The 21,440-nt window shown below is 45.5% G+C and overlaps 1 protein-coding gene and 1 long non-coding RNA gene across 2 annotated transcripts in view; one reads left to right on the plus strand and one right to left on the minus strand.

Annotated features, from left to right (window-relative positions):
- The window catches only part of LOC147634376 (uncharacterized), a 57,947-nt gene extending 37,783 nt beyond the window's left edge, over positions 1-20,164 (plus strand). Inside the window, exons 3-4 of the long non-coding RNA XR_015267008.1 lie at positions 19,568-19,661; positions 19,786-20,164. This is a non-coding gene — a long non-coding RNA (uncharacterized LOC147634376). The remainder of the gene's footprint in view (positions 1-19,567; positions 19,662-19,785) is intronic.
- Positions 1-20,830, minus strand: part of LOC147634377 (uncharacterized) — a 58,236-nt gene extending 37,406 nt beyond the window's left edge. Inside the window, exons 1-9 of the mRNA XM_086805517.1 lie at positions 20,571-20,830; positions 20,291-20,337; positions 19,916-20,029; positions 19,283-19,708; positions 19,076-19,159; positions 18,402-18,557; positions 18,098-18,322; positions 3,637-3,687; positions 3,325-3,537 (exon numbers count right to left, since the gene is read on the minus strand). Coding sequence (XP_086661643.1) covers positions 3,325-3,537; positions 3,637-3,687; positions 18,098-18,322; positions 18,402-18,557; positions 19,076-19,159; positions 19,283-19,708; positions 19,916-20,029; positions 20,291-20,337; positions 20,571-20,619 — 1,365 coding nt within the window. The 5' untranslated portion in view covers positions 20,620-20,830. The remainder of the gene's footprint in view (positions 1-3,324; positions 3,538-3,636; positions 3,688-18,097; positions 18,323-18,401; positions 18,558-19,075; positions 19,160-19,282; positions 19,709-19,915; positions 20,030-20,290; positions 20,338-20,570) is intronic.
- Between the last annotated feature and the right edge of the window lie 610 nt (positions 20,831-21,440).

Here is a 21,440-nt window from a genome sequence, read left to right on the forward strand (position 1 = left end):
CACCAATAGATGCAAGGGATTCCACAATACCCTTTATCTTTAATGCATAGTCATTCACAAACATACTCTTTTTCTCCACAGTATGAAGTTCATTCTTCAACTGTATCTTTCGTGCCTTGGTATTCGTTTCATAGAGTTTTACCAAGGTGTCCCACGCCTCCTTGGGGGACTTGGCATCCTGTATGTGCCCAATCATGGTGTCCTGTATACTGATAGAGAGCCAATACATAACTTTTCTGGCTCCTTGGTTCCAATCCTTAAACTCTTTCACATGTGCAGCAGTCGGATTGATCTCCGGTATCTCCGGTGCCTCTTCATGCTCACCTTCTATATAGTCCCAGTAGCCCTTTCCCATGAGGAAATTTGTCAGCCTAAACCTCCAAGCATGGAAGTTGTTCTTATCAAGCTTCTCAGCAACAATCTAGTTTATGCCATCATTTGACATCTTGCCAGACACACAAATTTACCAGAAACAGCACTTTGGTTTGTCGTGCACAAAACTGCTGTATTTTCTGCAGCGGTACTGTAGTACACTCAAATGTCACAACCACTGACCTCAATGTGCATACATACATCCAATGGCAACTGTTGACCTCCTTGCAGCACACACAGTGTCTGCACAGCCAATCTATCTTCCTGCAGTTTTTAAAACAGAGTTCTGCAGAGAATTGATGACTTACCCGCAGTGCTCGAAATTGCCTGCTTTCTGAAAAACGGAGGTCCTTATGCACCTGAAACGGTTTAAAAACGTTGTCCGATAGGACCGATAGGACAGTATAGTTGCCCTGTAGCTTTACTCCCACGAAGAAAGCTCCTCAATCAGAGATCGTTTGTTGCCGGTGCCTCCCATAGAGCTCCCGACAAGGGTGTAGTCGCCAACACAAATAGGAAAGAGTAGTTGAAGCTCTTACCCCCCTCGTACCGCTTCCTGTGCTTCTCTTGCTTGCAGCTCAGCCCTTAGCATGAACCAGGCTCTGATACCATGAAAAGATGCAGGGGAGAAGAGAGCTTGAGCTCTTGCAAGCACACACACACTCATAAAACCCTAATAGAGAACACACAAGGTGAGAGGCTGAAAATCTTCTTCTTCTTCACTCAACACTCAACACACCATATACAAAGATAAGAGTACACACCATATGAAAGGTACTCAACCAAATACATACTAGGGTTCCCTATAGTGTGAACCCAACTAAATGAGTTGGCGCTATAACTATGCCAGTCTCTAGAATGGCTGTCACACAGCCTGTCATCCCACTGGCCGCATATCACCCATGATCTCACTAACCATGCCAGTGGTATAAGTGTGGGGCCTATCTCCTAGGCGGGTCATCAGTGTCCACCGCCTCAATAGATGAGCTCGATATCTCAACATGTCCACCCACTTATGGGGCCACAAGAGTACCCAACGGGGTGCCTACGAGGTTGGGCGCCGGACACTTGGTAAAAATATCCACCCACTTTTAATGAATGTGAACCTACAAAGGTATAAACTTTACAAAGCATTTTTATAAATTAATACAATGGTTTTGAGTGCACTTACCACCTGTTCACACACCACAAAACATGTCAGAATACAAGGCAATCACACGGTTCACCGGTAGGTGCCCCAGGCCCATGAACGAGACATTTATAGCAAGTAGTCACACAAAAATAGTTTCAAACATGCAAACATGTGTGCATATGCACTTTGTTATGAACAAATCTCTTGGTCATGGAACAAGAACAACACTTGCATTTCTATCTGAAATCATGGAACTGGAATCTCGGGCACTCGGATCCACACATTGGCCACAAAAAGGCATGAAGAACTGGGATCCCGGACATTTAGATCCACACACTGGCCACAAATGGGCACAAGAAACTAGAGAGAACCATTCAGGTGGCCAAATGGTGACAAGGGCCCAAGTCCACATGATTACACAAGCTTGTTGGGTAGGGAAAGAAGGCCGAGGACAGTCACACTTCTGGGTAATGGTGGAGAGACAATTGATTAGTGGATGCCATTCATCTTTTGAAAAGCCTTCCAACAAGCATTGGTTTTGGTAACCAAGTGTCTTTGCATGAAATCTTAAATGTGGGGTATTGTAGATGGAGATGAGCTGCTGAAAACATGTGTGTGCGTGCGTGTGCGCGCACGCACACTCCCCCCCACATGCATACATGTGTGAATGTGTTGGTTTTTTTTTAAACTGGCCTTTGGCAGTGGTTACATATTTTTTTGTGTCCATAATAAACCTATCTTATTGAGCAGGTAATGCACGAATTAAGGTGTATGAGCTTTATTGAGGACGCCCATAAGCAATAAATCAAGGTCATTATTGCTATTACTATACATGCAGCCCACACTAGCATTCTTCTTTACTTGATGTAATGTGGCGAGAGGAAAATGGACATTTTAGAGAGGATGATAAAGTCAAATAAGTGTGCATCAAATCTGGCACATAAAATTTATTGCCCAAAATAAATATATCCAATACATGAGCATTAATCTCAAAAAAAAATTCAACCTTACGTGTGTGTGTGTGTGTGTGTGTAGAGAGAGAGAGAGAGAGAGAGAGAGAGAGAGAGAGAGAGATTTATTTACTTCTACTAAAGACACAAATGATATATGAGACCAAAAGATATTACACATGATCCATGACTAAACTAAATGCCAACAAACATAAAAGTAAAAAAAGTTAAGGATCCCAAAAATGGGTCCCACATACTATGCAAGCCTTGCATGTTTAATGAACAATGAAAATAACCCATCTCATCATTGTGGTGGTGCTCTATGGCACTCAAGTATGTATTTGATCTGGATGATCTGGAGTTGGTGAGAGGAGAGTCCAGATCTTAAGGCTTGAGGACATTCAAGAATATGTGCTTTGTCTTTGAGGAGGACATGTGTGTGGGTCGTGAGTGCCTCTTGGGTGGGAAAGTACTTTACCATTAGGGTCAAGGGGGGCTCCCATGAGTTGGTTGCACCCTTGGAGTGCTAACCATATTGTCGGGGGTAGGCCATTTGGGCGGTACCATATCGAACATGTGTCCCGCTGACACTAGGCTTCACTAATTTTGTAAACTACTGTGAGCCATGTGATGCTCTCTGCAAGCTCTGGCAAACGATCCTCCCATAGTTACCAATTTTTCTCCGCCCGTAGGCGTTTATTTATCCACCTGTAGGCGATGCTGCTGAGGAAGCACCAAGGGGGGTTTTGAACGGAGGACCTCTTGAGCTATCACCTCATTGGTGTGAATGTGTTGGTTTTATGTACAAGGTTATCAGAATCAGTTCAAAGAAGGGGGATCATCACTCCTTAACAATAGATACAAGCTTACCTTGTTGGAAACTGCCATCTCGACGTCTCTAGATGTGACAGTTGTTTTGATACGATCCCTCACTTGAGATCTCTTCTGGGCCTTGAGCTCTTCTTCTAGAGAAACCTTCTCTCCCTTTAGCTTATTGATTTCAGTCAATAATTGATTCACTGTGTTCATCAGATCCATTTTTTCCACAGGGATGCGGCCACTACGAGGTTGTCTCACCAGAAACTGCAGGGAAGAACTTTCATGGTAAATGTGACAGAGGAAGCAAGATAAGTAGGAAATAGAATTTCTGCAAAGATTTATAATAGCATAAAGTTATGTCACCTTTTGACTAAGTTTCAAAGTCTCCAGTTCAGTCTTTGTCTTTTCATTGTCCTGCAATACCTAGAATTAGTTAAAGTCACAAAACATATACGTGACTCATATTGTGAAGGCAACCTCTCTCTCTCTCTCTCTCTCTCTCTCTCTCTCTCTCTCTCTCTCTCTCACACACACACACACACACACACACACACACACGAACACATGCGTACAGAAGACATAAAGGACACAATGCCTGTGTGTGTGTGTGCATGCACAACCAGTGTAATCCATGTGTTACGTGTGTATAGCCTCGGTAGATCGTATAAGCCTAATGTATGGGGAATCTGGATCATACTGAAATGGACGGAGCCGGTCCATCTGTAATCCATGTACTCAAAACTAGGTGAGTACTGTGCTTGAAACTAGGTGAGTTCTGTGCCATACTAAGATGACATCAAGCATAGCAGGATTGCTTTCCTTTGGAGAATGCTAGATGCTGTACCTTTTTGAGATACTGCTTCTGTTGCAATAAAATAAATTTGCAAGAGTAGGTACTGAAATTACATGCCATTAGGGTAGGTATGCTCTCCTCCAGCCGCTATCTTCTGTGATGACTGTAGTGCAAGTCGGGGGAGTCGAAGTAGATCCATCTCCCTCACCCTATGTATATAAGTGATTGAGTAGAACAGGGCCATCAATCTAGGAGCTGCAGCAAACTCTGCCTGGATGATCTGGTGGGGAACAGATGGCTTGCTGCCTATCATCCATGATAGCATCATGAACTGAGGATGCACTATGCGCTCCCAATCTGCGGGGGATAAATCTGGTGCCCAGAAGGGAGCTGCATGCATGACTGCCGGGGCGACTAGGGTGTCAAAAGCCAACCCTTCGTCCTCGGCTCCTGAAAATGCACCTGGAAACACTACCTCTCCAATAAGGCTACGGTCGCATATCATCTAGTGAGTCTATCCTCTGTTGCCTGCCTCATAGAGAAGCATGGACTAGTGAAGGTAGCTCCGAGATAGACATATGAGTGCACCACCTCAACCCTGTTACCCATGTCAGTGATCTCTGTACGACCTGCAACTGGGTAGGAGGTGTGGAATACATGGAATTCAATGGGAGTTTGCCAACACAGGTACTCCTTCAGAGAATGGCGTGGTGGAAAGGAAGAACCGAATGGTGATTGAGATAGCTCGGACAATGTTGGAACATTAGAGTCTTCCTCAAAAGATTTGGGCGAAGGCAGTTGCTACTACTGTTTATATTCTTAATCGGTCCCTTACTACTACTGTTCCAGGACAGAATCCCTTTCAGGCCTACCTTGGTAGAAAACCCACAGTTTCTCACTTCGGGTTTTTGGATCAAATGCATTTGTTCATGTACCTGATGGTGACAGGGGGAAGCTGGACGCTAAGTCCAAGGATCATATTTTGGTTGGTTACAGCTCAGAATCCAAAGGTTATCAGGTCTACAATCTTGCAACCTCGAAGATCATTGTTAGCAGAGATGCGGTGGTTGATGAGACTTCATCTTCCATTGCAGAGGGGGTCTTCTTCATCTTCAGGGGGTGATTCGTCTCAGCCTCTCCTTATTTCCTCATCGGATCCTCCCGTTCCTCTTCCTCGACTTGACATGACACGTCCTCGAGCACCTCGGGTGGAGGAATTATCGACATTGATTAGGAGGAGGAGGAGATTTTGGTGGATGCTCCACAACAGGCTACATCTCAAGAGCAGGGTTCGATTTCTTGAGGGGGGGATCTCGTATTCCCAATTGGTTGTACCAGACATTGAGGGATCTCGTATTCCCAATTGGTTGTACCAGACATTGATCGGAGCGGTTGCATACCATGACATCATCTCAGGAGTACCTGTGCATCAATTATGCACTGATGTCATGCATCCAAAAGGACTTGGAACCTACTCATATTGGGGAGGTGCTTTCCAAACCGACTTGGAAGCGGGCCATGGAAGTGGAGCTTCACTCTAGTGAACGGAATCAGACTTGGGAGCTGGTTCCTAGACCGGCAAAGCGGAAGGTGCTTGGTGTCAAGTGGGTCTATAAGACCAAGTACAAATCGGATGGGGCTGTGGATAAACACAAGGCCAGGCTTGTGGCCAAAGCTATTCTCAGAAAGCTGGCATGGATTTTGATGAGACCTTTGCACCAACTGGTCGGATGGTGACCATACGGACTGTTCTTGCTCTTGCTGCACAATCTCATTGCCCATCTTTCATATGGATGTCAAGTCGGCATTCCTCAATGGGGAGCTACAGGAGGAAGTTTATATGGAACAGCGCGCAGGACTTTAGGTTCTTGACTCCAAAGGTATGGTCTATAGGCTGAAAAAGGCCTTATATGGTTTGAAACAAGCCCTTGGGTCTTGGTATGAGAAGATTGATGCTTCCTTTCAACAGAAGGGTTTCAAGCGGTCAGCGCGGCTGCTGATCCAAATCTCTACATTTATCCTGAGAAAGGGTTGTATACTCTCATCATTCTCTATGTGGACGACTGATCATCACAAGTAGCTATGCAGCACACATTGCTTAGACAAAGGTTGCCCTTAGTCAGGAATTTGAGATGACAGATCATTGATTACTTCACTTCTTTCTTGGATTGGAGATTTTTCAGCGCTCAGATAGCATATTCATTTCTTGGCAGTGGTATGTTACAGAGTTGCTAGAGGCTTTTAGGATGACAGATTGTAAGCCCATCACTTCCCCCATGGATCCCGGCATCAAACTCTCCTCTTCTAGATCCAATCCAGTGGCAGTAAAGGAAGTTGGTTGGTTCCTTGATTTGGTTGCTCAACACATGGCCTGATTGTGCATTTGCAGTGGGAACTCTCAGTGCTTTCATGCAGGCACCATTGGACACTCATTGGCAGCAGGCAGCACTCCATGTGTTGCGGTACTTGAAAGGTACCAAGGGTTTTGGCATTTTTTATGAAGAGGGGGCCACTTTACATGGCTGGAGCGACTCCGACTGGGTTGGAGATGCGGATTCCCGACAATCTACTACATGGTATTGCTTTACTCTTGGATTTGGAGCCATTTCATGGACAAGTAAAAAGCAGCCTACGGTGGCACCTTCATCAACTGAGGCGGGGTATCAAGCGGCTTGTTTGCCTCCTTTTGTGAGGTGATTTGGTTGCGGTGGCTACTTGAGAAAATTTGTTTTCGACAACACCAGCCTACCCTTATCTCATGTGACAACTAGAGTTGCTTGGCTATTGCCAAGAATCTGGTATTTCATGCACGGACCAAGCATATAGAGATCCAGTACCACTTTGTGTGGGAGCGGATCTTGGAGGGAGACATTATCCTTGAATATTGTCCTACCCACGACAACGCTGCAGATTTATTCACCAAAGGATTATATGAGTTAGCTATTGGCGGCCATGGTAGCTCCTTGGGTCTTGGGCCACCTCCGAGGACCTGAGAGGGTGTTAGCATATACCATCTCCTGTTGGTGGCTTTTCTGGTGTTTACGGGGGCCATTTCTATTCTTTGGCGTTCCCCTATTTTATGGGCTTTTGATGTGGGTTGCCCACCCTTTTATGGAGTTTTTCACCTATTTTCAGGTCTTGTAAGGGACTAGGATGTAGTCAGCTAGCTCGAGTTGATTTGCAAAAAAATTACCATGAGCCCATTTTTGTGGAGAGAGATTGTGTAGTAAATCCTTAAAGGGCCCAATATATATATGTGTTGCCCTCTTCCTCACAATCTATTCATTCCTTGATTATTCTTGTTGATCACTTTGGTGAGCACCTTCAGCGCTTTGCCTACGGAGTCCACTCCTTCTATTTTCTCTCATCTCTCTCTTGGAGCTTCAACATTTTTGCCATTCATCTCCATCTTTCTATTGCCCTTTGACAGTATCTCCCAGGCAAAGCCAACCCAATGTGGTAATGTCCTTAGTAGAAAAGGGCAAGTTTCAACTCTCCACACTTCTCGAGCTTGAGAGACATGGACTAGAGGACATGAAGCACAAATACGTTGACTTTGAGGAGTGTGGCACACAGTGGGCAAAGCTATGCTTTGGAAGCCACAAGACCATGTCACTTCATCATACGAGATGGTTGGCTCTTTTATAAAGATTGACTCTGTGTGTTAAAATCATTTCAGGCATTGCTCCTCCATGTGTGTTAGCTTCTCCATGACATGCATGACGCCATTAGTAGTGGTCATCGGGGAATGAACTCTACGTTAGAGAAGCTAGAAAGTCACTTATATTGATTGCTTCTCCATGTGTGTTTAAATCATTGCAAGGGAATTGGATGAAGGAGTGAATAATAGGGAACTCCTTATATAGTGCATGAGTGAGCTGGCCGATTGTCTCTAGGGCTGGCCGATTGCTCACAGGACAAATAAATAGGAGAAATACAATAAAATACCAAGATAAATGGTAAAAGCCTCAGAACACTGAGATGCACAATTCTAACACCCCCTCTGCAACTCATAGTGTGCAAGAGTCGGAAGAAGATAAGTCGATGAAGATGCAACCATGGATCCTCCAGCACCGCGAATATTGGAATCACCTCGGAGAGAGCACCCGCCAGCCTGTTTCCTCGAAACAAGATGCCACCACGAATAGCAAGGAAATTTGCTTGGCCACAAATTTCCACACAAGTGTGTAGTGAACTCCAAAAATAGATGATGAGCTACTAGACATACCGTGCCCATAATCCCCAACAGTGGACGGAACACATCACGTCCCAAAAGCCTTGAACAATGAACTTGGAAGAGATCCTATTCATAATCTCTGCTGTACCAAAGATAACCATGTCCTGCCAGATGTCTAATGCTCGGAACTCCGAATCACGGTTCCCATGCACCAGTAAGTGGAGCTGGAATCAGCCCCCTCTCCCGCCCACAAGCCTCTTCTGGCTGGAAGCACATGGGGGGAAATTGCATGTGTACTAGAGAAGCACACCATTTGGGGTCTCCTAAGTCGGAAGCACCTTGGGAGCCCTAGAAGTGGTACTAGAATCTATATCACTATCCTGTGTCGTGTCTTTGCCTTTTCTCTGAGATGAAGCCTTGCCCTTGGTCTTGTCCTTCTTCTTGGACAAACAATCCTTGGACAGATGTCCTCTTTTCTCGCAAGAGAAGCAGCAACTCCGACCTTTCTTTTGAACTGAGGAAAGTGCCTGGTCAGAACTGTTGACTGACACCTTCAACTTACCTTGTGAGATGAGAACGGAATCCTCCTCCAAAAGTAGGGAGCTAAGATCATCAAAATCCAATTGAGTGGATGTGACCTGGCACCGCAAAGATTGAGAAATAACATCATAGTCCGGAGGAAGCTCGGTGAGGATAAGAGCAGCCAGTTGAGAAGAGGACAAAGTAGCACCCATAACCAGTAAGTGGTCATGGATAACCTTGGCCTTCATGAGAAAAGACTGCATTGAATTGCCTTCAGGAAATAACAAACCGTAGGGATGCCCCTGCAAGGTAACTGCCCTCATCGATGAATCTCGTCCTCCAGCTTTGACCATACCTCATGAGCATTGGTGAGAGTTTGCACTGCCGGTGAGACCTCCTTAGTGATGGTCCGCACAAGCACAGAATGTGCCTTCGAGTCTCGATTCTCCCAGTCTTGTAATTCCACAGCAAATTCATCCGCTTGATCTTGAGTCCACCGCCTAGAGTTTTGAGGATGCTCGGGCTTCCTTTCAGTGCCCTGAACAATGTCCCACAAACCCTTGTGGATGAACCTGTCGTCAGAGTGCATGCGGAAGCGGTATGGAGATAAGAAAATGAGAATGAGATAAACACAAGATAGATATCTGAATATATGAAGCAATTACAACAGCCCTGCGTGGAGCAGTGTGTGACTCTATGGGTAGGGCTTGTGCTGTGGATGGAGAAGAAAGTGATGGATAATGAGTGAGAGCATGGGGGTACTTATATACCCCCTCTAGGAGCTGGCCGACTGGTCCTTAAAAGAGGACAAAAGGAAATAATGCTAGAAAGCCCATAAAGGTGCCTAAAATGCATAATAAAAATAGCCGATGCTTCCTAAAATAATCAGAGCTCCTAAGTCCCCCACTGACTCAGTGATGGGGCTCACAACTAGGAGGTGATTCATGCTAACACCCCCTCTCAGATCCTGGGTGTGGCATAAAGCCTAAGGAGCTGAAGTGAGGAGCCATGGAGGGCTGTGGAAGGGCCTTTGTAAACAAATCCGCTGCATTTTCCTTGGAAGGACAATACTCAATGAGAATCTCCCGTGCCATAATCTGCTCTCAAACAAAATGATACTGTATCTCAATATGCTTCATCCGAGCGTGGAATACTAGGTTCTTGGCAATTGCCAAGCAACTCTGGTTGTCACAACGAATCAAGGTAGGCACCGTCTGTGGACACCCAATCTCTGCAAGCAGTCATCTAAGCCAAACCACCTCTTGAGCAGTTGCAGATGCTGCTCGATACTCAGCCTCTGTAGAAGACAATGCCACCATAGGCTGCTTCTTAGAACTCCATGAAATAGCTCCAGATCCAAGAGTAAAACAAAATCCAGATGTCGATCTCCTCGTGTCGATGTCTCCAGCCCAATCAGAATCTGACCATCCTTTAAGAGTAATCGCTTGGGTATACATGATGCCATAGGACCGAGTACCCTGCAAATATTGCAATACCCGCTGTGCTACCTGCCAATGCACCAATAAAGGGGTGGCCATGAATGAGCTGAGAATTCCCACTGTAAAAGAAATGTCAAGTCTCGAATGAATGAGCCAAATGAGAGACCCAACCAAGGTCCTATATCTAGAACCATCTGTAAAGTCACTAGTTGCCTCCGAGGGGACAGCTTCTGCTCTAGGTCCATCGGGGAAGAAATGGGGCGGCAATCTGCCATGCCAAATGTCTCTAAAAGCTCACAGACATATCTCTGCTTTGAGACACAAAAATATCACTGTCCTGATGGTGGTCATCCTGGCCGTAGGTCCAAAGGTTTCCTGAAAATCCATGCCAGACTTCTGGGCATAGCCCTTGGCAACAAGATGAGCTTTGTGCTTATCCAATTTGCCATCCGAACGATACTTGGTCTTATAGACCCAGCGGACTCCAATCACCTTTCGCCGTGTAGGCCGAGGGACCAACTCCCATGTCTGATTCCGCTCAATGGACGCTAGTCGGCTCACTATCCTGTAAAACTCGCGACATGAGTGCATAGTTCACACTCAAATTCCCCACGTGTGTATGACCCTGTTGTTGCTGAAGTCTCTGGGATCTCATCAAGCCATCTTGGCTGGTCTCCGGAAGCTTGGTTACTCCAACATCCCTGACTGTCTGAAAGAACCATCTAGGTACACGCCATGCCCTAGTAGAGCGGTCATGAGTGACCTCTGCATCCTGATGCTCCTCTTGGGCCCCCTCATAAGAGGGTATAGGCGCTATCTCCGGTATGGGTGCGGGAGGAGTAATGCATGGCAACATGGCTGGAATGGATGGAGACTGAGAAGCAAAAGGTTGAGCTGCCTCGTCAATGTCTCCGGACTACGAAGAAGAAGTAGAAGAAGCCCCCTCTGAGAGACTAGGGGTAGTCTCGACAAAGACCACATCTCGACTGATCTCCACCTTCCGAGTATTGGGGTCATAGAGCCTATATCCTTTGGTCATGGTGCTATATCCAACGAGCACTAGGTGCTTGGATTTGGCATCCAGTTTCGTCCTGTCTGCCTTAGGCACATGTACAAAAGCGTCAGATCCAAAAACTCGAAAATGAGTGACGGAAGGACGCGCACCATAATAAGCTTCATAAGGAGTCTTTCCGCGAATAGCAACCGTAGGAGACCGATTGCGAATATGAACCGCAGTAGCAACCGCTTCGGCCCAAAGAGGCCTTGGAAGCCCCTTATGCTGCAGCATGGTCCTTGCCATCTCCACAATGGTCCGGTTCTTTCTCTCCACAACACCATTCTCTGATGGTGTCCCTGAATTCGCAAACTCCATCTGTATGCCATGAGTAGCTCAGTAGTTCTTGAACTGATTTGAAGTGAACTCGCCACCAAGATCGGCTCTCAAAGTCTTGACAGAATGTCTAGACTGCTTCTCCACCAATGTCCTCCAATCACAAAATTTGCCGAATGTCTCATCCTTGGTCTTCAAGAAATAGACCCATGTGTACCTGGTACAATCATCAACAAATAGCAGCATGTAATTGGCATTGCCCACTGACGGTGTGCGCATGGGGCCGCACAAATCCGAATGAACAAGCTCCAATGGGGTAGTGGCTCCCCTGGTGGCCTTCTTTGGAAAGGCCTCTCGATGCTGCTTGCCCTTAAGGAAACTCTCACATACACCGGGCCATGCCCCAACATCTGGCAACCCCTCTACCAGATTTTCATGAAATGCCTGGCGTAAAGCATCATAATGCAGATGTCCAAAACGTGCATGCCACAAAACTCCTGTCTCGGCTACTGATTTGGCCATAAGAGCGGTGAGTTTGTATAGGCCACATTCCTGCACTCCTTGCCATAGAGGCTACCTTGTATCAGATGCCCAAAACGTGCATGCCACAAAACTCCTGTCTCGGCTACTGATTTGGCCATAAGAGCGGTGAGTTTGTATAGGCCACATTCCTGCACTCCTTGCCATAGAGGCTACCTTGAATCGCGATCCTCACGATGACGGAATGCTCATCAAAGATGACTCGGGTACCTAGCCTGGTAAGAGAACTCACAGACAAAAGGTTAAATCCCAAATCTGGAACATAAAGGACCTCAACATCTGACATGTGTCCTTTGCATCTGGAACGAGAGGAATAGTGCCGGATCCTTGTATTCGAATAGTGGACCTATCTCCAATAGTGACATGGCCGGACTTGTCATGAAGGTTCTGAAGCCAATCGTGCCGATAGGTCATGTGGCTAGAAGTGCCACTATCCACATACCAAGGTCGAGAATCAAAAGAGGCCAATGCAATCTCGCTGGACTCCAACTTTGTAATCGTGAGGAATACCCCCTCTTCCACGGTTGCGGCTGTAGAAGAACCTGTATCTTTGGCTTTGGACTTCTCTCTCCACCATGAAGGTCTAAGGTTGGGGTGCTTTTTGTAGCGTTGATCCACGGTATGCCCTGTCTTCTTGCAATGGGAACACTCCACCTCAGACTTGGTCTTTTCCTTTTCACCCTTTTTCTTCTTTTTGGATGAATCCTGCTTTCCTTTCCCTTTGGATTGCCCCCTCTGAGCGGTAAACGCCTTGGAGCCTTTGCTGCTACCACCATCTCTTTGTAGGAACCGGGCCTCCTGCTCCAAGATCATCAGAACAAGATCCTCCCAGGTGATGTCCTCTGTCCGGTTGGAGGCAAGAAGTGAAGAGTACAGGTTGTCAAACTTGGGAGGCAATTGAGCAAGTAGCTTGATTGCCATATCCGTTGAGGCAATGTTCTTGCCACAAGATGCTATCTGACTCCGCAACAACTCCATCTGGTTGATGTGATCTCTCATGGAAGAAGAATCATTACATGTTATCTTCGCAAGTTGCACCTCCAAAGACATACGCTTGGTAGAGGTCTTGACCTCATAGAGGTCCTCGAGCTTCTTCCATATCTGATAAGCCATGGTATAAGACTTGATAAGGGTGAGAACCGCATCCTAGCAGTTCATGAAGATGAAGGATCTAGCTCAAGCATTGAATCGGTCCCATAAAACGGCCTCTTGCAAGGTACGAGATGTAGCCGTCTCTGTTGAGGTATCGGACCGAAGTATAGGGGTGGTGACAAACTCCCAAAGGTCATATGTCTCTAGAATAGACATGGCCTTGACTTTCCATAGGTCAAAATTGGAACCATCCAGCTTTGAAGATTCGGGAATATTGGGAAGAATGGGTATATGCACTGATGGTGCTTGAAGCAAGGGCTGTTCCACAATGTCATCAGCCATGATCCCACAATAGAATGCTGTAAAGAGTACTTACTGATTCAAAAAAAAAAAAAAAACGCAGCCAAGAAGAGGGCTGCAAATCAGCCACAAAAACGCAGCTGAATGAAGTGTTCTCTCTCTCAAGGCAGCACCACGCTTGAAAACGCAAACCCTAGATGATGAGGGAAAGCATAGAGTAGGAGGAAGATGTGGCTGAAGAAAGAGGAAGGACTGTCAGAAGGGGAGGGTGGGAGGCTGAAAAACGCAGCCAAGAAACTGCTGGGTAAGCAGCAAGGAAAAAAGGGCAACAGAAAGGGGAGGGAGGAGGGGCTGAAAAATGGAACCCCTAGGGCTGTAAAGAGGAGGAGCAGCAGCAAACGCAGCCACCAAATCTGTCCAACAGCCGGGAAGCAGAAAATGCAGCTCTCCAATGTCCGGATGATGATGCCTAGGCTGAAAAAGGCCTCCTTGCTGAAAACGCAGCACCCCTTGATGATGACAATGCTGGCTGCCTCTGAAACACACAGAATTCAGCAACTTCTTCGCAATGAAATCCTCCGAAAAGATGCCTGGTGCTCTGATACCATGTCAGAGTGCATGTGGAAGCGGTACGTAGACAAGAAAATGAGAATGAGAGAAACACAAGATAGATATCTGAATAAATGAAGAAAGTACAACAGCCCTACGTGGAGCAGTGTGTGACTCTATGGGTAGGGCTTGTGCTGTGGATGGAGAAGAAAGTGATGGATAATGAGTGAGAGCATGGGGGTACTTATATACCCCCTCTAGGAGCTGGCCGACTGGTCATTAAAAGAGGACAAAAGGAAATAATGCTAGAAAGCCCATAAAGGTGCCTAAAATGCATAATAAAAATAGCCAATGCTACCTAAAATAATCAGAGCTCCTAAGTCCCCCACTGACTCAGTGATGGGGCTCACAACCAGGAGATGATTCATGCTAACAGAACCAGACCTGCATCTGAACCTTCCAATGAGCATAGTTGGGTCCTTTCAACTTGTCATCTTTGTTCGTACAGGGGGGAGCCATATCCACAGCAGCAAAGAACAAATCACAGCTCTCAAACACTTCTCTCAAGTGCTTTCCAACAACGAAGCGAGGCACCAGGAACAATCAGCCCCCTCTCAAACCGTAGAGAGAAAGAGGCGGGACAGCAGAAAAACAGTCCAAGATCCACTAGGAACCGCCTACCAGAAGGGCAGGGACTCGTGGAGGAAGAAGAAAATGTAGAGCCACTTGTCTGGCAACTCCAAATGCAAAGAACTCACCAAAAACAGATGCTGGTGTAGAAAACACAGCCACAACTCCACCTTTACCTCTGTAGAAGAAAACGCAGCCAAGTGAACTAGCCGGATTGCCTCTGTAGGAGAAAACGCAGCCACCAAAACTGGCCTGCAGCAAACAGCCAGCTGGCTGGACCTGAAAACGCAGCACTGTTGGGGAAACGCAGCCACTATTGTCACAGATCTGCAGCCGGGAGAGATGTGGAGAAAAACACACAGCAAAAGGAGGGAAAGGTGGGCAGATTTGCAGAGTTTGGAGCAGCCTGGACCTAAGCATATGATACCATGAAGGAGATAGCACAGGCGGAAGCATAAACAATAAACATATGAGAGAGTGCAAAGTAGAATGAGAGAGTTGGACAAGATCACCTTTTATAACAGCTGTAAAGCTTTGCAATGGCAATGGCCAACAACTGGATGTTGAACTATGTGCAAGGGAATTGGATGAAGGAGTGAATAATGGGGAACTCCTTATATAGTGCATGAGTGAGCTGGCCGACTGCCTCTAGGGCTGGCCGACTGCTTACAGGACAAATAAATAGGAGAAATACAATAAAATACCCAAATAAATGGTAAAAGCCCCAGAAACTGAGATGCACAATTCTAACAAGAAGGTTGGCTCTTGTATAAAGACTGATTGTGTGTTTTAAAATCATTTTGGGCATTGCTTCTCCATATGTGTTTAAAACATTCCAAGCATAGCTCCTCCATGACATGCATGACGCCATTAGTAGTGGTCATTGGGGAATGAACCCTACTTTAGAGAAGCTAGAAAGGCACGATCTCTATACTCATGTGAAGCATTGGGCAATTTGTCAAAAGGTGAAAGTGTGTCATGGGAAGAAGGTGGGACTTTTACAGCCCTTGCCCATTCCCGAGGGTCTGCCTGAGAGTCTCTCTAAGGTATATCTATGGATTTTGTGACAAACTTTTTTTTTTCTGGGAAATACATCCTTTTATTAGTTAAACGAAAAACCAGCCAATAGGTTGAAGTACATGCTCAGAATCTCCTAAGGAGGAAAAACAATGGTGAGAGTAGTCCCTTCCCTAGCTAGCCGCTCTCAGAGGGAACTACCTCATACAAGGGGAAGTGCGCCAGGGGGGTGGGGGGGTTGGAGAGCATATTTTGACAAACTTGTCTCCATTTACCGGGGAAAGGAATACATAGTATTTGACCATCGTGGATAGATTTAACAAATCCATGATGCTAACTTGTGTCGCTCTAATGCAACTGCTAAGGATGTTGCTTGTTTGTTTAATCGATATTGGTACCCAATTTGTGGTCTCCACTGTGTCAGATAGGGATGGTAATTTACCAATATTTTTGGCGTGCTTTATTTGATAATTTTGGTACTAAGTTTAACTTTTTCAGTTCATTCCACCCACTGATAGATGGTGGCTAGGCCAAGATATACAATCAATTGGCCTTTGATGTGCTGAAGTGTTACGTCTGCGGTTAGCAAGGTAAGAAGTATTTTTGCCTTTGATTCAAGCAATTTTGAATGACAAGGTTAGAGATGAGTCGCAACCCGAGATCATCGATGAAGCGGAAGTCATGGTTCTCAAGTAGATTGTTCCTACACTTCAAGCATGGATCTGTCCATCGCGAGCATCAATACCTCACCAAATTCTAGAACCCAACGTCCATTGCGAGCGTCAATACCTCACCAAATTCTAGAACCCATGAAGCAGTTTGGATGGAGAAGGAGTTTTTTTTGGAGTACCTCGCATTGGTGGCGGACTATCTGGAGGCAATGGGACTCTTGTCATCAAGCTAAAGAGGAGGGCATGGCACGTGCATCACGCACTACTGGGATACCATGGACATACTACACTCACACAAGTGCAAGGCCCTAAGGTTGGACACTAGGCTGAGTTGCCAGTGTACCGCCAAGTGGTAGGGCTGCTTCATGTTCATGTTGTAGTGCCTCTTTACTTCTTGCCAATTCCACATTTTGGTCTTCAACCAGTTTCTCTTAGTGCTTCAACTAACTCTCCCAATTCTCTCTAGTGTCAAAATTCTCCCATGCTCCCATCAAAAGCATTCTTTCAATATGTCGGTGGATGTTCTCACTGTGTGAAGCCAATTGGAATAAAAGCCGGTCAGTTTCTTGTAGTACCATGGCTGCCTACCTAATTATGCATGCAACGCTACATGCAAGAGCTATGCATAGACCCATAACACACATGCATAAAGCTGATTGCCGATGCAAAAACACAAACCCTATTTTGGCTGCCTATGCAAAATTCAAACCCTAATTTTTTTGCATGCACAAACTCTACCTAGGATTGATCTAGACGCTATGATACCAATGTCACATGAGTGATGCAGTGGAAAGACTAAAATATAGATTCACGCTAATGAAAATTGAGCAAGATGCAACATAGAAGGAGACAGAGACCTAATCTCTTGTATATTGCTCTATTTACAATGATGAACTTGGATCTTGACTTAGATTTTTCTTATGCATACCTATGTACTGATGCATACAAAGATGACTAGCTGAATCACAGCTTCAGTAATGATCTACAGATGCTTGCGTTTTGCTTGCTGAGGGCTACCTTTGGCCAGTTGCTTCAGCTTACAAAGAATGAGATGTCCAAAAGGAACTGTAAACTTCCCTTTTATAGGGGCTGGTTTGTTGGTAGGGTTGGCTGGTTGGCCAACTGTGCCAATTGCACATGTCTAGATACAATGTATCTAAAAGTTGTCCACATTCAATGAACTTGGGTGCCTTTCTATTGGCTCTGTGGAACACATGTTTGGCTGCCCCAAAATAGTCTGCCCATACTCTTCCTCGCATCTTGCCCTTGTGGCGGTTGTAAGTAGGTCTATGTGGCACTCATATGGGTGATGCATATGACAGATTTGATCCTGTAAATAAATTTCCATAGTTCATCCATGTGGACATCTATGAAGACTCACAACATTCATGGGAAAGAATTTGACAAGCACACATGTATGGATGATCTACTGCAAGTGCTGGGCTGGCAAGTAGACCTCTTGCCAAACTTGGTGGGGGACATAGACGTCTTGGATTTTGCGCCTTACCAAGGTGCATACCAATTTTAAATTAAGGTCCTTTTCAGGTATGTGGGTATATCAGGAGTTCTTGGTATGATGCTGACACTAACAGCATGTGCTCAGATCTCTGACATGCCTAACACAGGTAATGTTTATGCACATGCATTCACTTTCACTTCACATGAATACCCTTTAATCATACAGACACTCTAAAACGTGTATAATGTAATATAGGGTTTTCTCTTGCTAGGAACTTCTCCTATCCAAATATTATCAGGCTTTACCTTACGTAATGTGAACAGTTGGGAGATGAGCTGGGAGCGTGCAGATGTCTCCTCCTTAAGGCTAGCCTCCAGAAGGGCCCTTGATGCCTCAACTGAACCCAGTTTGTTTTGCAATGCAGCAAGCTCCTTCTGAACCTCGAAGAGGCGGCCTTGTCCTTGCTGCTCCTCGGATTCATACATCTTCAGCTTTGATTTCAACTGTTTCACTTCTTCATTGAAAAGGTTCTGCAAAACCAATAAATTTCTTAAGAGTCATTTAGATCTTGCAATAGAACAAGTGATGGAAGAGTCCAATGCATTTTACTTGCAACGATTGCAGCTCTTGTCGGAGTAGGTTCTTTTCACCGCATGTGCTGTCAAATGAAGGTGGAGAGTTCCTTTCGGGTTGTGGCTGTGAGCCTTGCATTGTTTCTCGTGCTACCTGCAGCTCTGCTTTGAGTTCTTCATTTTCTTGTTTCAGCTGCAAGAGGGCACATAGTGCTTTGATTTTGTCTCTCATTTAGCATATTGGGTGCAAAAAAAAAGATGGATGGTTCTACAAATCCTTTTGTCAAATAAGTTAGGTTGCACGTAAGCCGTTGCATTTTACAAACTTTAGTTACACAAATCTGGTGGCTTGAACTCCAATCATTGACATTATTATGCTCCCCCCGTTCCTCCGCCCCCCCCCAACAACACACACACACAGACACATACACAAAGATCCTGCTGATCAGTCTGCAATAGAGCTCCTCGTCCTGCTCAACCCTACCGGGAGCTAGGAGAGGACAGAGCATGCCCATAGGCGATGGTCTGGATGTCCACTGGCTGTGCAGTTGGTGGGAATCAAACTCGAGCCCCCTGCTCTAGAGTTCAAGACTCTACCAACTCAACTATGAAGCCACAGACTAATGCCTTTTGAATGACCTTGATAGGATTCAACTCATGGAACTATATTCTCAAGGTTAAGTAAATTAAGTTGGAAATGCTATAAGAGACCTTGCCGCGAATCAAGACTAGTGTGTCGTTTTTTGCATCCACAATTACCCTCAGCAATGCAAGACCATTTTCCAGCCTTGTCAACTGCAAAGGGTAACCAAAGACAGAGACCTGTCAGGATTGGCTAGGCATGTGTGTGCATGTCCATGTGTTAACAACTAGTCAAAGTGAGCTCTTGTGCAGGTTGCTGAAACATTTTAATGGCACCTGATCCATTAAGGATTTTCCTTCCACCACATCGGCAGCCGCTTTGAGTGGACCTTTATTAATTTCAAACCCAGAGGGTTTGAAGGTTGGCAAGACATGGCGCTGAAAGGCATCCACTGTGTCAGCCAAAGTAGCAACAATACCAATACTGCTAGTAAAGGCCTCTTCAAAGGATTGCAAGCGTTGCCGCAACTGACTTTCATGCACTGTAGATGTTTTCTTAAGCTCTTCAAGTGCCCGTGAACACTGCTCTTTCTGACTCCTTGCTTGCTCCCTCTCACTCAGGGCCTGCAGAAGCTGCTCGGATGTGCTTTGCAGCATGTTTTTCAGCTGCCCTACCTCAGCTTTCATATGTGCAGTGCCTGAGTGAACCATTGAGGTAACTTCTGCATCCCTGTGCTGTCTTAGCCTCTGAAGTTCAATCCTCTGCAGTGATCCATTTAATTGTATGATGGATTATGTGATTTACATTTGAAGTTAAAAAACCACCAGCATTTTCGCAGATGAGGGTAACGTAAAATAAGTGCACTGCTATAGTGCATTGAGAATCAGTGCAGATGCAGTGGGTGTACTTTGTCCGCCCATGTTCACAGAATCTTAGATTAAACACAAAGGATAAAAAGAAAGTCCAACCTGGCTTTTCTCTCGAGCAATGAGGTCATTGAGCTGACAGCGTAGCAAATCGTTCTCATTCCGTAAGGACCGGTTTAGAACGCTTTCCACCTCGGTGATACCTTTCTGCCGCCTCTGTTATACACAACATGATCTTTGAAACATCAACACGCAGTGATGATCATACAGCACTAGTGTATTATACAGATTAAATGGAATGATGGCCATTATACACGCACGTGATGGCGATAACGACTTGAAAACCAGTGTAGTGCATTATATACATATACATAGATATGTGTGTGTGTGTGTGTGTGTGTGTGTGTGTGTGAGAGAGAGAGAGAGAGAGAGAGAGAGAGAAGATAAAACAGTTGTCCTTGCGCATTGATGACCTACCTCTGGGGAGCTAGGCTTTTCACCTGCATTCCTGCTTCTGTTTTTATCTGCAACACAGAATTTCAAACATTGGTGAAAGATAGGGGTATCGTTGCCCGAATACTGATTTAGGTGCAGACAATCATGTCAACCCAAATGGCAGAGCCCATATGAATTGAGCGGTTTCTAGTTTTCCTGAACTTTAGTTTACAAGCCAAATATCGAAAAGAAAAGGGCAAAACCCATCACAAGGCAAAAAGCACAAACATGAAAACCTTCATAGGAAGAGAAGACATCTTACAGAGGAGAGAGGTAGAGAGGGCAGAGGTGGTTGCGTTGGCAGCCGCCATGGCTCACGAGTGCGATTCTAGAGAGACAAAGAGAGGCATTTCGGCAGTTGGAAGTAATAAGGAATGCTGCCCAGGGGAGGAGAAAGGGGAAAGAAGGAGCGCGCACAGGCAAATTCAGCTGTTATTGGCAGAGAGAGAGAGAGAGAAAGAGAGTAGAGAGAGAGTGGCGAAGAGAGAGAAACTGTGTTGCGTGCTGTATATAACGGTCGCGTTTCTCATAGCCCGGACATTGTTAACTGTATCATCAGGCCGCCCATTTACCTTGTACAAACCAAGGTGTCTTTCTGGGAATGTCGTTATTATAGGGGGATGGTACCAGTCCCGCATTTTGAAGATGAGTAGGGAGCATGAAAACAGGTACGACGAGAGAGATGAGAAGGAAGGTCCATTGGAGTACAAGAAACATCGAGAAATTGGATTGGTTGCTCTTGCTAATTTTTCCTCGCTTTCGCAGGGACAATGCACCGCTGCCCGCTAATCCACCCCCTTTGGGAGACGCGGCTCTTAGTAAAAATCTGCTTAGTTATAAGCTAGTTCATGCGTGTTGGCTATTACTAAGCTTAGCTATGTAAGTCCTTGCAAGGCTAATTCTAGTATCACGTGTGTGTTGGATATTACTAAGGTTAGGTGCAAAGCTCAAGTATAAAGATGGGCTAAAATTTAAAATAGTGACAAGCACACACAAGAGAGACATGAATAGCTGAATTTTCTTCTATCTTTTTCTCTATAATTATATGTTTGAAATTGAACATAGTCTTTTCCTAGCTCACCGACACCAAATTTATCAACAACTGTTGCGCCCTTATAGAGGCAAGGGCATC

Source organism: Cibotium barometz, chromosome 11 (assembly GCF_041138505.1).
Source record: "Cibotium barometz isolate CiBa-2024 chromosome 11, ASM4113850v1, whole genome shotgun sequence".
Lineage (NCBI taxonomy): Eukaryota > Viridiplantae > Streptophyta > Polypodiopsida > Cyatheales > Cibotiaceae > Cibotium > Cibotium barometz.